Consider the following 13,681-nt stretch of genomic DNA (forward strand, 5'->3'; position numbering starts at 1 on the left):
AGTCTCTTGCGGTTTGGGAAAGAATCATCACACTTCAGCTACACCCACTCCTATCTCGTGCTCTGATCTTGTCATTGGTTACAACACCTTTCCTCCCTGATGCGCGCTTACTTCACTTTACTGGGGGGATGTGCTGCAGGATTCTAACAATAAAAATTATAGATAGTCCTAAGCCTGTGAAAGAATCTGTCCTTACAGCACTATCTGAGCATTGTGCCCCTTGTAAGTGCCAGTCACGGTATTTCCAAGATAGATGCCCACAAACTCTCCATCTCTCTTTCTCTACCATACTCATCTGTACTTCCTTTGCTGTGATGTGGAAGCTGGTTAACCTCCCCCATCAACTGGTAGTTGCTTCTGTTCTCTCTCTGGTTTTCAGTGTCTTGTCCCCAAGACTTTTCTGATTTAGCAGTTCCCTAAATAAAACATTTCCTTGCTGCAGAGAAGAGAGGGAGGACGGTTTGCTCCAGCGATGAGGAGGATGTTAGTGGCAGGGACTTTGTAGTACCGCTGCTTTAGTTCCTTGAGTCTTGGGAAGAGTGCCGCAAAAGGTGCGTGCTCCCTCACTGCTACCAGAACAACCAAAGGGGAAAGCTTTCCGCCATGGGAAAGGCTGGGAATGGCATGGGGTAGTTTCCTTGTTGTGTTTCCTCTTCACCAGTGTAACTTCTAGCTCTTTCCCCTCAGCATCGGGGAGACGCCCTCTGAGACTGCTTTGGTGTCCCCAGTGCCCCTGTGCGGAGCCGAGCGGTGAACTAGAATGGCATTTCAGCTGGGAGCTATTTGTGGAACATTGGTGCTGTCCAATAATCAGATATGCCTGTGGAGCAGAGCCACTGCCTTAGGTCATGGTGCAATTTTCAGTACCGTAAGTTTCTCCATCTACAAATTCTTGCTGGGTGTGGTCACTTTGCCAGCAACTCTCAATCCTGCCTCATGAGAGCAGTATTTCTGAGCTCCCGCCTGAGCTTTGCTGGGAATCGTGGAGCTCTGTAAAGTCGCGTAGGATGCCTGGCATCTGAGCTCGGCAGGGGAACCACAGCTAGGTAGTGTTTTGCACCCCATTCAGCACTCTAGTAAAAGGTCTGCTGACATTTCCATTTCCATTCAATTTTTATTTTTAAGACATTTTAACTCAGCTTATAAATATTGTAGCAGATTAAAACTCACTGCGTGAGCTCTAATTTGTTTTTATTTGTGCCTCTATAGACCCATATGGCTGAAGATCCAGAGCACTAGGCATTGCATGCACAGAATATAGGTACTCTCCCACAGACCTTGTGTGTGTGAAATGCAATCTCTTCACTTTCTTTAGGTTACAGTCAGACTGTAGAAATGCTGCATACAAGGTTGCCTTATTTTAGCACTTTTCCTTGCAAGACATGTATCTGGTGTTAGAGCAATGAGATTACATATCACCTTGTGGATTCAAGGTTAAGAATTTTTGAGATGCTTTAGACTGAGAAATAGCCATTATACAGAAGCTTCAATTAAAAAATCCGAAAACATTTAATGAGAATATTTTTGTGCGTGTGTAGATATATCCACATATGTTTGGCAGATTAATGCAGATTGTCTGGTTCAGTGGGTGAATAACTGGCTTTAAAAATACTTCGTAATCTGTTTCCCTTGGGAGTCTGAAACTGCTGTACGAGACTAGAAAGCTTTTGGTAGTCCCTACAAATTTTCAGAACTGTTGGAACACTTTGCAGACTTTAATCTCTACTAAGAAGTTACTATAACTGCAAAGTTTCCAAACTGGAGGAGTGTATTGGGCATTCTGGATTGGCCCATCTCTCACTATTCTTGCATAAGTGTTAGATACATTAAAATCTCTATTTTTACATTGAATCATACCTTTTCAAGAATGTGTTCCTGCTGTCCATAGATAAAATTTTATCCTTGGGTAAAATCCATACAAGTTTTACATTAATGATGATAATGAATTAGACTGATACTTGGGATCCATTCTGTTAAGATTTTATATGTCACTGCCTTCTCTTAGAAACACTGAAAATAAAATCCCATTAGGAAAAAGGCACCATGCAGCTTGCCGATACTTATGTACAACTGTGTGCTTCACAGTACTGCAAAGAGCGATTTCCTGAATGTTCTGGCAATCGGTTCATAACTTGCTATATGTAATTTTTATCTTTCATGCTTTATTACATATAATTACCATTTATTCTCATTTGCCATAATATTTATGTCCTTTAAAAAACTAGCAGTATTCATCTAGTCCCTTTTAAAACTAACTGCAGCATTTATTTTAAATGACATTAGGGCTTAATGCACAGAAGCCAGCAATGTTAAGAGTTAAGCTAAAAACTTTTGGCTGACACAATGGACTGGATTTACTTGATTGCAGCAGGACAAGAGTACTGAGGATAATGGGGGAGTAATGTAATGAGTGAGACCAGCGTCGGTCCCCTGCCTCCGGTGTGTGCTAATGTGCTTTCTGTCCTCTTCTTTGGGGGTGAGAGCAGACGTGAGCTTAAATTGGGATAGGTGCTGTGATCGGTGGCTCTGATGCCGGACTGTAGGATGGCGAGCAAATCTTTCAGTCGGATGTACAGCAGCTCCCCGTACGTACAGTGGTGCAGTGATGTTTAAATGCTGACTGTGGGTCGAATAGAGAAAGTTCATCTGGTGTATCGTGAGAGGTGAGTAACGCGGGTGCAGCATCTCTGCGGACACCAGCAGCAGCCCTGTCACTTGTGCAACGCTTCTCCTTCGGGAGGATTTTTACATAAGGCCGGCACTCTGTCAATTTATGAAAGAGCTCGACTATTACAAATTGAAATACGTAGTAAAATTGAATTTAGTTGCATCTCTTAGGCAAGGTAGCAGGATCGGCCCGTGCCCACCGCCCCCACAGCTGGGCACGTTTCAAAGCAGCTGGGATGCGGGATCCATGTATTGCACTGGAGCGAGGCACGACTGTGTAAACACCGCAGGACGGAGCGGAGCCGGGCGGGAGCGCTGGGGCAGCACAAAGCCCTCATGGGGCAGCACAAAGCCCTCATGGGGCAGCGGCAGGGTCGGGCACGTGGAGGCGGCGCGCCACACCGAGCACGGCCCGAGCGGCGGCCGCGCTCCGCCGCTTCCCGCGGCCGAGGCGCGCCCGGGGCTCCGCGGCGGCGGCTTTGCGGCACGCCAGCGAGCGCGGGCGGGGGCGGGGGGGCCGAGGCGGCGGGCGGCGGCTGAGCCCGGCCCGAGGCGTGTCGCGGCCGGCGCTGTGCGGGGCGCGGGCGGCCCCGGCCCGGCCGGGCCCGGCTCCGGCTCCGGCTCCGCAACGCCCGCGCCCAGCGCCCACCTCCACCTTTGCAGCAGTAAAATGCAGCACTCGCAGCGCGCATGCGCCTCCCCCCGCCGGCGCCCCGGGATGGCTATTTATAGCAAGTGACGTCACCTAGAAATAGAACGCGGGGGAGCAGCGCCCCCTCCCCTCCCCTGCGGTCCCCTCGGCTCCGCCCCCTCCTTGCCTTCCCAGCGCGCAGGCGCAGGCGGCGGCAGCAGCGCGAGGCTCCGAGCCGGGCGGAGAGGCGCGAGCTGCACACGCCGCGGCGGGGGACGCAGCGAGCGCGCGGCTGCCCGCCTTGCCGCCCTCCGTGAGCGCGAGGCGCCAACCGTCGCCCGGGCAGCGCGGCCGGCGGGTGAGCGGCGGCTGAGGCGAGCCTGAGCGGGCGGGCGGGCGTGAGGCGGCGGCGGCGGCGGCGGCTCCGTGCAGGGTCCCCGCTCGCACCACCCGCGCGTTCCGAGGCGCAGATCCCCGCCCCCCCCCTTTCCTCTCTCTCCGAGGGGCGCAGAGTGCCCAGCCCAGCAGCCACCACGGAAGCGGCTATGGGGGACCGAGAGCAGCTGCTGCAGCGAGCCCGCCTGGCCGAGCAGGCGGAGAGATACGACGACATGGCCTCGGCCATGAAGTCGGTGAGTGGGGCTGGTAGCGTGGCGGCCGTGGGTCATACCCGGGGAGGAGTGTGTAGGGTGGGTAGTGGCGGGGGAGGGAGGGGAAGGAAGTCCGGGCTGCTCCGAGGCGGAGTTGGGCCCCGGGGAGGATGCGAGCCGCCAGGTCCCACCCGTCGCGGTGAAGAAAGGGGGGCGGGAGCAAGAGGCAGGCTGTCCCGCTGGGACACCTCGCCGCCGTGCGGGGCGGTGCCCGGTACTACCCGCCTCGGGCAGAGGGGAGGCAAACGGTCCAAACTGGACCTAGATCCCCCTTTTCTTTTAAATTTACTTTCTTCCTTCCTTCCTCATTTCCTTCATTCCCTCCCTCGTAACGACTGCTTTGCAGCCCTCCCGCTCCCTTGGCTGTCCCTGCCCTGGGGGTGTGGCTGTCCCCATGCCCTCCTCTCGCCTCTCTCCCCCGTCGCCGCCAATCCGGCGCGCAGCGCAGCGGTTTGAATGCTGCCCGCCTCCCTCCCCGTCGCGGCGGGAGCGTAGCGGAGCCTTTCTCTGCCCCCTGCCCAAGATGGGGTCCGCCCTGCTTCTGGGGGCGAGCGGCGGGGATGGCGGGTTTGACCTTGGGGTGCGACCCCCTTCTAGGGAAGTCTGGGACAGGCGAGCGGTTGGGGATGCTGGTCGGCTGGGATGGCCGCTGGGGCGGGGGGTGTCTGGGGAAACCGCGCACGGCAAGAGGAGCCCCTTCCTTTTCTAGACGTTTCTTCTGCTTCGCGATAAAAGACACGAATAGAGGCCTCGCCCACAAACGTGAGCGCTCTAAGATGGTATAGTAGTTGCATCCGGGTATAAAAGCTACCCAGTACACAGCGTTTCCCAAGCTTTAACGCTGCCTTTTTGCCTCCTCTTTGTAGGGTAATATTCTCAGTGCATTCAATACCCAGTTGAATACTGGCATGTGTTTAAACACTGTTACAGTTGCAACTCGGCTCCTTTCAGAACCAAGCAATGAAAATTACTTGTACTGACCTGTCTGTACTGATACATAATAAAATTGCAGAATGACCAAACTTCTTACGTCTAGTTCCTTTTTTAAAAACAAAGCATTCATATAATCTGAATTTTAAGGGTAATGTTAATACCAGTAAATGCTTAGCAGGGTCTTTGCTGTATCTGATTACAGTTGGTTTGTTCTTGCTGATCTGTCCTTTGTGAACACCAAAAAAACCCGGGAGGAATCGAGTTCCCCTTGAGAGTACTGCTGTTTAAAGACACGGGGTGATTTTAGTTTGAAAGAGCAGCTTCAAATGGAGTTCACATTTTTCTTGTCAGAATCAATCCGTTCAGTAAAATAAGCTGTATTTTAATGATATTGCTAGAATTCTAGCTACATATAATGTAATAGTAACAGCTCTGTTTATTTCTTAAATCTCTTAACTGCTAATTCTGAAACATGAAATGGGGAAACCACTAAAATCCACTGCTGCTCTAGAAGACTATATCTAGCTGTAGTCAGTAGATAGCTTTTCATTTTTCCAAATATCGCTGAACTATAGTGTATGTATGGCTCTCTGAACATATGTGAAACAAACAATACAGTTACTATGCTTCGGGAAATATGTAAATAAAGTACATATAACTAGTGTGTATGTCCAGTTGTCTTTTTAAACTGTCCTAATTATTCAATTTTCATTCATCTTGAGTCACAGTATTCTCATCTGTAATGCTACTTCTGCTCTCAAATGAGTTGTATAATGATGAGCTTCTGTAATTGCAAGCTTGAGAACACTTTAAGCTGAGTCTTGAGCTTTTATGAAATGTTACACTATAGATACTTGAAAAATACAAAAAGTAAAGCTGAATTTAAAAGGCAACGGTTTCCTTATTTTAAGCTGTTGGTACACTGTTGCTTGCCTATAATGTAGCATCTATTGGTTACTTGGCTTTCACAGGTGTTCACTCTAACATGGTAATTTCCAGAACGCTTTTCAGTGTTTGATTTTCTAGGTCTGAGCATAAGCTCTTATGAAATGTTATGTGGGCTGTCTGTTCTCACACAGCTAATATTTCCTTCAATTTCAGTGATTGTAAATAACAGCTATTAAGAGAACTTTTTATCGATACAGAATAATATTCAATAATTTTGCACTTCAGAGAAGTTAGACTTCAACAGGAAATCAGCATTCTAACTCGGATATCTATTCTCAATGCAGGATAACTTTGAAACTTTGATTTGAAAAGTTTGTTTTTTAAAAAAAAAATTAAATCTCCAAATATAACGTATCTGATGGTTTTTAAAGGTGCCATATAAAAATAGTGTGCTTCCAGTGTAAATAGAAATCTGAATGGTAAATTTCAGTACTGGATATTTATCACCACACTTTTACAATACACACTTTAGCCAACAGCCTGATAGTTACTCTTAAAACATAAAGTAACAAAGACTATTTTAGCAAAAGTATATTTGCATTATTTTTGAGACTGCCACTGAAGGAAGAAAAAGTATGACGATGCCATTTCAGCTGTCAGTATAAACCTGGAGAAACACTTGTTTTTCAGTCCTATCAGTTCCTTCTTTTAAAGAAGAGCCAGATGAAGTTGCAGTTGTAGTTTAAATAAGGAAACTGCTGCTCAATAATACAATTTTTTGTTGCTGTTGAATCTTTTTTTCTTGGCAGAATTCTAGTATTTTGGCTTATAATGTGCAGACAGGAGAGGAAACTGAAACTTTTACTTAGTTTGCTGTTACAAATTAGTGAGTTTAGTTTACTTTTTTCCAGCTAAAATTATTTTAATAGGAAATACAATCATATGTAAATGTGCCTCTACTAAATGGCATTCTTCCAAGGGGTGTGGCATTCTCCTTGCATTAAATGCTGCTCCAGGATTCCAACTATTTGAAATAACCCTACACGGTAGGTAAAAAATTACTTCTCGACACACTGGGGAAACATTTGCTTTTAGTGTGTTAAAGGTTCTCTCTTGATGGAACAAATACTCTAGCACATTGAGAATACAGCATTGAGTACCTTTGGTTTTAGATCATTCCAGAAATGGTTAGACATTTTAGCTGTATAAGCCCTTAGTATTTCAAACAGTATTAATCCTAATGTGTAGTGCTCAGGAGCTCTATTAATTTATATTGCTTTTCTAGTATAGCTACATAGCAGGTAGAGAGTCATTTACACTTTAGCATTGGTAAGACGAATCTGAGTTTTGATATGTATAATTTTAAAATTAGTGATATGTGAAATACTTCTACTCAAGGTGAAATAAATTTGTCTTGGTATGATCTAGAGTTTAAGCAAAATAGCTTGAGTTTCTAGTTTAATTTGTAGGCTTTATCTGTATACATAAAGGGACTTAGAAGTTTGGGGTCTTCTGTATTTTTAGTATTGTATCACTGAGATCTTCACATCAGTGTCTGCTTTTGGGTTAATGAAATATGTGTGTGTAGGAGGGAGGAATGAGATGCCTTTAATGTAAACGATACCCTCCTCTGCTGTGCGATGACTTCCTTACTGTGGTTTTATACAGTAAATCTAGCTATAGAACTTCCAATGCTTGATATAAAATACTGAAGCCACATGATGCAAGAAACTGATCTGGTTTAAATTCATTAGTCTGTTTTTTTTTTTTTTTTGTTCAAAAATTATGGACTGTATAACTTTGTATCAGGAGAGTTTTAATGATTAAACCTGACTTTATACTGGCTCAGGTACAGCCATTTTTGCAGCAGCTTGCTAAGAACTGGCTCTAGCTCTGACTGATGTGCTCTGGCTAACAAAACAGACGTATAATCGCATACATTCAATTGAATTGAGTCAAATTCTACTAGGTAATCCGACAGTGCATCGTAGATCTGCTGTCAATTGTGGAACCTTCACTTTGGTGTGTTTTCCATGTGAAGGTAACTCAGCTTGGTATGGCCTATGTGGGATCACACACGTGTAGGTAATTTCTGAGCTGATAACAGTACTACCATGCTCATCAGCATGTATAGTTAGGAGTACCAGGGCTATAGTCAGGATTCCTTTTATATACTCCTGTTTTTTTCACAGTAAACTGTGAAAGAACTTTGTGGGCATAAAGCACAGGAAGAGATACCTGTAAGTATGATAGAAATAAAATTATTTAGACTGTATTCTTGTTACAAAAACCAGACTGTTAGTCTGAATGAAAACTGCTAGCAGATCATAGCCTGTGTGTTCCATTGCATCATCTGGCCTCTTAAGGAAAGGCTATAGGTAGAATGGAAGATAGGAAGAAATAAATTTCCTTCAGCATTTCAGGTTTGCTTTTTCCCATCCCCACATGTGAAGAGAAACATGTCTGTTTTTATCTACTTGGCTAATGTAACTGAAATAGATAAAACAGTAGATAGCTCCATAAAGGTCGCATGCTTTCCTTTGAGTCTAGTTTCTTGTAATATAACTGTTACACCAGGGAGGTAGATGTGATTTTTTAGATATATCTACATAGAGTATCAGCATTTTTTAGCTAGGATGGGGATAATTTGCCATTTCCCTCTCAGAAATCACCAGCTTCAAAATTAGAAGGAACTAGTTCAGAAGTAATAAAATAAAAACTAGGGGAGGGAAATGACACTGGCATCCTGAAGTGTGTTGAAAGTGACACTAGAAAGCAATGAGCTTCGCTCCGAGCATTGGAAACTTCAGCCACAGAAGGAAGACCAACTAGTGTGAAATTACTAGTTTGTTAGGCTGAGTTCCTGTGTTCCACATCAGATGCTGGTTTCTTTGAAAGTGGTTATCGGTTTCTAGCTGAAGTTAACAGAATCTGCCAGGGGATATAAATTATGCCCAGGAATGGCATGGCATTGATATTTCAACTGTACCTTATCTGAAAAAGTAATTTGCTTTGTGGTTCGAGGCTTGTAGTAGTGCTGTATGTAGTCTTCTGGCTGTGATATGTTGTATTTGTTATGGCAGCTGCTCACAAATGACTTCTTCAAGTCATTGAAAATGGCTTGAAAAAACCTAAAAGCTTTGGTTTTGTATTGCAAGATTGAATTCTTTTGATACAGTGCTAAAATATCGCTTTTGTAATTTTTAAAAACAGGTGAAATATGAATGCCCTGTTTTCTTCTAACTGGAGGTGTAGACAACTTGAAGAAACAAAGGAAAAATATGCTGCTTTCAAACATTTCTCAGTTTAACTTTTGGTGGTGGTCTTCAGTGTACTGACTTTTTTTGAAACTAATTGTACTTTATGCTAGCTTTCTGTAGCTTTATTGTGGAATAGTAATGCTTTGCCATCTGACTTAGGGCGTGCATTTGGAAAGACAGTAGGTTTGACAAAGGGATGGGTAGTTGACAAACATTGTTTCTACTCTTTTCTCCAGAATTTTACAGTTCAGTAATTTTTTAAAATTTGTCACTAATTATTTGGAAGGCATTTTTGGAAGTCATAGTTGGCAGAGCAGATTTTTATTTCTATTTTTATATAGCCTAAAAAGACTGTACTCATTACCAAAAACCCAGTTGTTTTGAGATGGACTTGACTTGATGGTAGTTGCTGATTCTCCAAGATACGTCAGTAACTTTTGATTCATCTTAAAGCTAATAATAATCTCCCAAGTGTGTTGAATTATCTTCTCTGTTAGTTTTTCCTTTTTACTTTAAGGAACAGTTTCAAGGTGAGTTTAAGCCAGTCTTGGGAATTAAATCATACAGCAGTCTAGTGATGATCTGGAATAGTCTCTTAATTAAGTCTCTTAATCTTATCTCTTAGATACTTTAATGTCTTGATTAAGAAGTTAACATTCTTTTTCCACTTATGAACAACTGTTCCGCAGTTAGTCCTGAGAGATGGCTCTTTTCCTGGGCTTTTTTTGTTGTGCTTTACATGAATGTATCTTCAGTAATCCCTGCTATTTCTCAATCTGGCTATGTCAGGATAAGTTTTATTAGTCTGGTGCTTATTGAGAGTTTCAGCAAACTTACTCAGCCCAAGCTGATGCAACAGCTAAACCTTAACTGGCTAGTTTAAATAAAGTATGAAGATGCTTCCAAAAGTTACACTGCATTTTAAAGGTTGTACTGTAGACCTACTTTTAAGACTGAATGTTGAGTAAAGACCAGCCAAGATTACCAGAGTACATACTAGACTTTACAAGATCCTCCCTCTGTTGATGTGATCTTCAGAAACTTCTGCAAATATGCTGTTTACCAACACTTGCATTGAATTTTGGTTGTGATTAGGGAAGGCTGGAAGGCTTTTCAGGTGTAGGTTATCTGCAATTACAATGGCTCCTGTGCAAGTGGGCTTTATAAATCAGCTTTTTCAGGGTGGGTGTTGTGATGCAGTTTCTGCAATTAAAAATGAATAACACCAGAAGAGAGACAATAGACTAGAGAAAAACTTGGAATACTCTTTCAAGGCTAGTAGTATTCCTATAAGATTGTATTTTGTCTCTTGTGACAAACGGTGTGAAATTTGAAAATGGATTAATTTATCTCCCCTTAAGTAAATACACCAGCTATATAGCATGGCAATAATTTAGGGTTTAGTACTCAACATTTTTTGATGGTCCCCAGGACATTTGTTATGTACTGTAAAATGCCATTTTGGTGTTTTGAATCACAGAAGACATCTGTCTATAAAAGTTTCTATTAGAAAGTTTAAAAAACCACCTTAAGGAGGTAGAAGAAATAACAAGGTTTAGGATGACTGCATATCTTTTTTTAGTTATTGAATACTTAAATGCCATCATTTAGGAGTTTGAAGCAGAGGGAAAGGGATGAATGTGAAGGTAGCAGTTAGCTGAGGGTAAAGAACAGAGGTGGTAAGTGGAGGATGAGGAAAAATGGAGATGACGTATCAGGTGAAGAATTAGGATAGCTGTGGTGGCAGTCACCTTGTAGCTTTAATTTCATTCATATGGAGTCTGGACTGCAAAGCCAAGAGGTGATATTTCTGTTACTATTGTCCTGTCCCACTAAGTCTCATTCTCAGTTATTTTTGTCTCTTGTATACTTTTCCATACTCAGTTTTTATATTTGTGGGTAATATAGGTCAGTAGTATATTAACAGATCAAGATTTTTTTTTCCCTATTTTTCTTTTGAATACTGTAAACATAATGAAGATGGGGGGCAGATTTATTTGTGTGGTTAAATGGTTAGAGTTTTAGCAAAACATTACTGACTCATTTAAATCAACCACTGTATTTGAGAACTTGCAGTGAACTTTCAAGCAAAGTCCTCCAGCAGAGCAGGAATGACCAAGTGATTATTAATCTTCTTTGGTGGATTTCTTTATTTTTGTAAAAGCAAATGCTGTTCTAGTAGACTGTAGGGAATAAAAAGCTCTTAGCTGAGCCTTTACATCTTGAGGGAATTAATATATATACTAGAGAGGATGATATAGGTGGGTCGTAGCAGAGATTGTTGAGGGAGGGATTGTTGGGAGGATGTTGAGTGGAAGCTGTGAAGAAGATTATGAAGATGTCATTAGAGTTGATTCCTGTGCATTTCACCCTCTGTAGATTGTCTCTAATTGTATTAGGCCAGGCAGAGCAGCGTCTTTTGGGAGTCTGGGTTCCTGAGCTGTGGGGAAAACGCATTGTGGAGATAAAACTAACTTCCTTAGAATATTTTAAGAACAAAACCTAAATTTGAAAGTAACCTCTCTTACTGTAACAGCTATAATTCATATAAATTATTTTTTTAGACTTGGAAAGATGCACATTTATTGGATGATTCAGTGGCTACACCAGCAGCCTCAGAATAGTGTAAATATTTGTGACTTAATTATTTGTAGTATATAAGTATTTGGTTGCAAATATTCTGATGCCTGTCAAGCAGTGTAAATACGCACATTTGAAACAAACCCAACAAAACAATTAATGATTTTAGCAGTGTCTAGGCAAGGACAAGTTTACTTTCATACCAAAGTACATATCCTTAGAATTCTAGTGACTTCTTTTAATGCAGTTAATGCAGTATGCTTAAAGTAGTGGAGTTACATTTTTCACACTAATTCCTGTGAGTTTAATTTCATGTTTGTAAATTTGCAAAATCAGAACAATTTCCAGTGACTAGTCTGATAGGTTTTATTTCCTAAATTAACACAGCAAGTGAAATAGGCCTAAATACACTATTAGAAGTATTATCTTTCCTCTATCTCAGCTTTTTGTAGTAGGAATTTGGAGTTGATTATGGCGCTTTTTCTTGATTTCCTCTTCTGTTTCTATGCAGTTTCTTTCATGTCCTATCCCTGCAACTTGTCTGCAGTCACCAGTTAGCAGAAATCAGGATAACGTTTGTATTACGTTGTATAATTGCTCACTATGCGACTGAAAGATACTGTAAAACACTAATTCCATTTGCACTGTGCAGAGCTTAATCATAGTGACTGCAGCACTTCCATCCCTGCTGTCAAATGAAAGCCAGCAGCAGGGGAAATAAATGCAATGCACCAGTTTCCAGTGTCTGTGCTGTGTTCCAGATTGGTAAAACTTGTATTCTAGGTACATTTAAATTCATCGCCAAGTGTGTAGTCTGCATAATTATAGCAAAGACTTACTAAAAAAATCTGAGTCTTCCTTCTGTGAATGCTTCTCCATTACACAAGCCTGACTCACTTCTCTTCAGTGAATGTGCTTTGCAATGGTTTCTAAATACCCATTCTATTACAACAGAACTGTGGGATTTTCATGCTTTTAAGTCTTGCCTGCAGAAACATTTTTAAACTTTCAACGTTACAAATTGACTCCTGTCTAGAAGGAATTTTGAATCTTGCACTTTATGATGGAAATACTGAAGGAAGTTTGCATGCTCTTCTCTGAGACAAACCCTTTAAATTTGATCTTTGTCTGTATTTTCAGGTAACTGAGCTGAATGAGCCTCTCTCAAATGAGGATAGAAACCTGCTGTCTGTAGCCTACAAGAATGTAGTTGGAGCTAGACGATCTTCCTGGCGTGTCATCAGCAGCATAGAGCAGAAGACTATGGCAGATGGGAATGAGAAGAAGCTGGAGAAGGTTAAAGCCTATAGGGAGAAGATAGAAAAGGAGCTTGAGACAGTCTGCAATGATGTTTTGGCTCTCCTAGATAAGTACTTGATCAAGAACTGCAATGACTTCCAGTATGAGAGCAAGGTCTTTTATCTGAAAATGAAAGGGGATTACTACCGCTATTTGGCAGAAGTAGCTGCTGGAGAGAAGAAGAACAGTGTTGTGGAAGCCTCAGAAGCTGCCTATAAAGAGGCTTTTGAAATCAGCAAAGAGCACATGCAGCCCACTCACCCAATTAGGCTTGGGCTGGCACTCAATTTCTCAGTGTTCTACTATGAAATCCAGAATGCTCCTGAGCAGGCCTGCCTTTTAGCCAAACAAGCCTTTGATGATGCCATAGCAGAGCTGGACACACTAAATGAGGATTCCTACAAGGACTCCACTCTCATCATGCAGTTACTTCGAGATAACCTCACTCTGTGGACGAGCGACCAGCAAGATGAAGAAGCGGGAGAGGGCAATAATTAAAAAGCTTTCCTCTAATCCCTCTTTCATCCACTTCACCATCCCCATCATCACCAATATTTCCTTGCCACAGTCACACTAAATATCTAGTGCTAAGCATATCTGTATTGTACAGCTGTTCAGATCTGCTGTCCACTTTATCAAGAAGCAGTTTCAGATGAGTCTTCATGGGCATTGATGGATTGATTGGTTTATTGGCCCTATTTATCTTAGTTGCACTTGGACAGTGCAGAAAGATGCATAGTAAATGAGGCATTTTTAGTTTGCCAGTTGATTGG

General features: G+C 42.6%; 1 protein-coding gene across 2 annotated transcripts; it reads left to right on the plus strand.

Annotated features, from left to right (window-relative positions):
- The first annotated feature begins 3,827 nt into the window (after positions 1-3,827).
- YWHAH (tyrosine 3-monooxygenase/tryptophan 5-monooxygenase activation protein eta) lies at positions 3,828-13,455 on the plus strand. 2 transcript variants are annotated; one of them, XM_075718437.1, is made up of 2 exons: positions 3,828-3,939; positions 12,759-13,455. In XM_075718437.1, the coding sequence occupies exons 1-2, from the start codon at positions 3,844-3,846 to the stop codon at positions 13,404-13,406; spliced, it is 744 nt and encodes a 247-aa protein (XP_075574552.1). In that variant the 5' UTR covers positions 3,828-3,843; the 3' UTR covers positions 13,407-13,455. The 2 variants fall into 2 exon arrangements, with proteins under 2 accessions (XP_075574552.1, XP_075574551.1); XM_075718436.1 differs by having other exon boundaries at positions 3,828-3,930; positions 12,750-13,455.
- Positions 13,456-13,681: the final 226 nt, after the last annotated feature.

Source organism: Pelecanus crispus, chromosome 11 (assembly GCF_030463565.1).
Source record: "Pelecanus crispus isolate bPelCri1 chromosome 11, bPelCri1.pri, whole genome shotgun sequence".
NCBI lineage: Eukaryota > Metazoa > Chordata > Aves > Pelecaniformes > Pelecanidae > Pelecanus > Pelecanus crispus.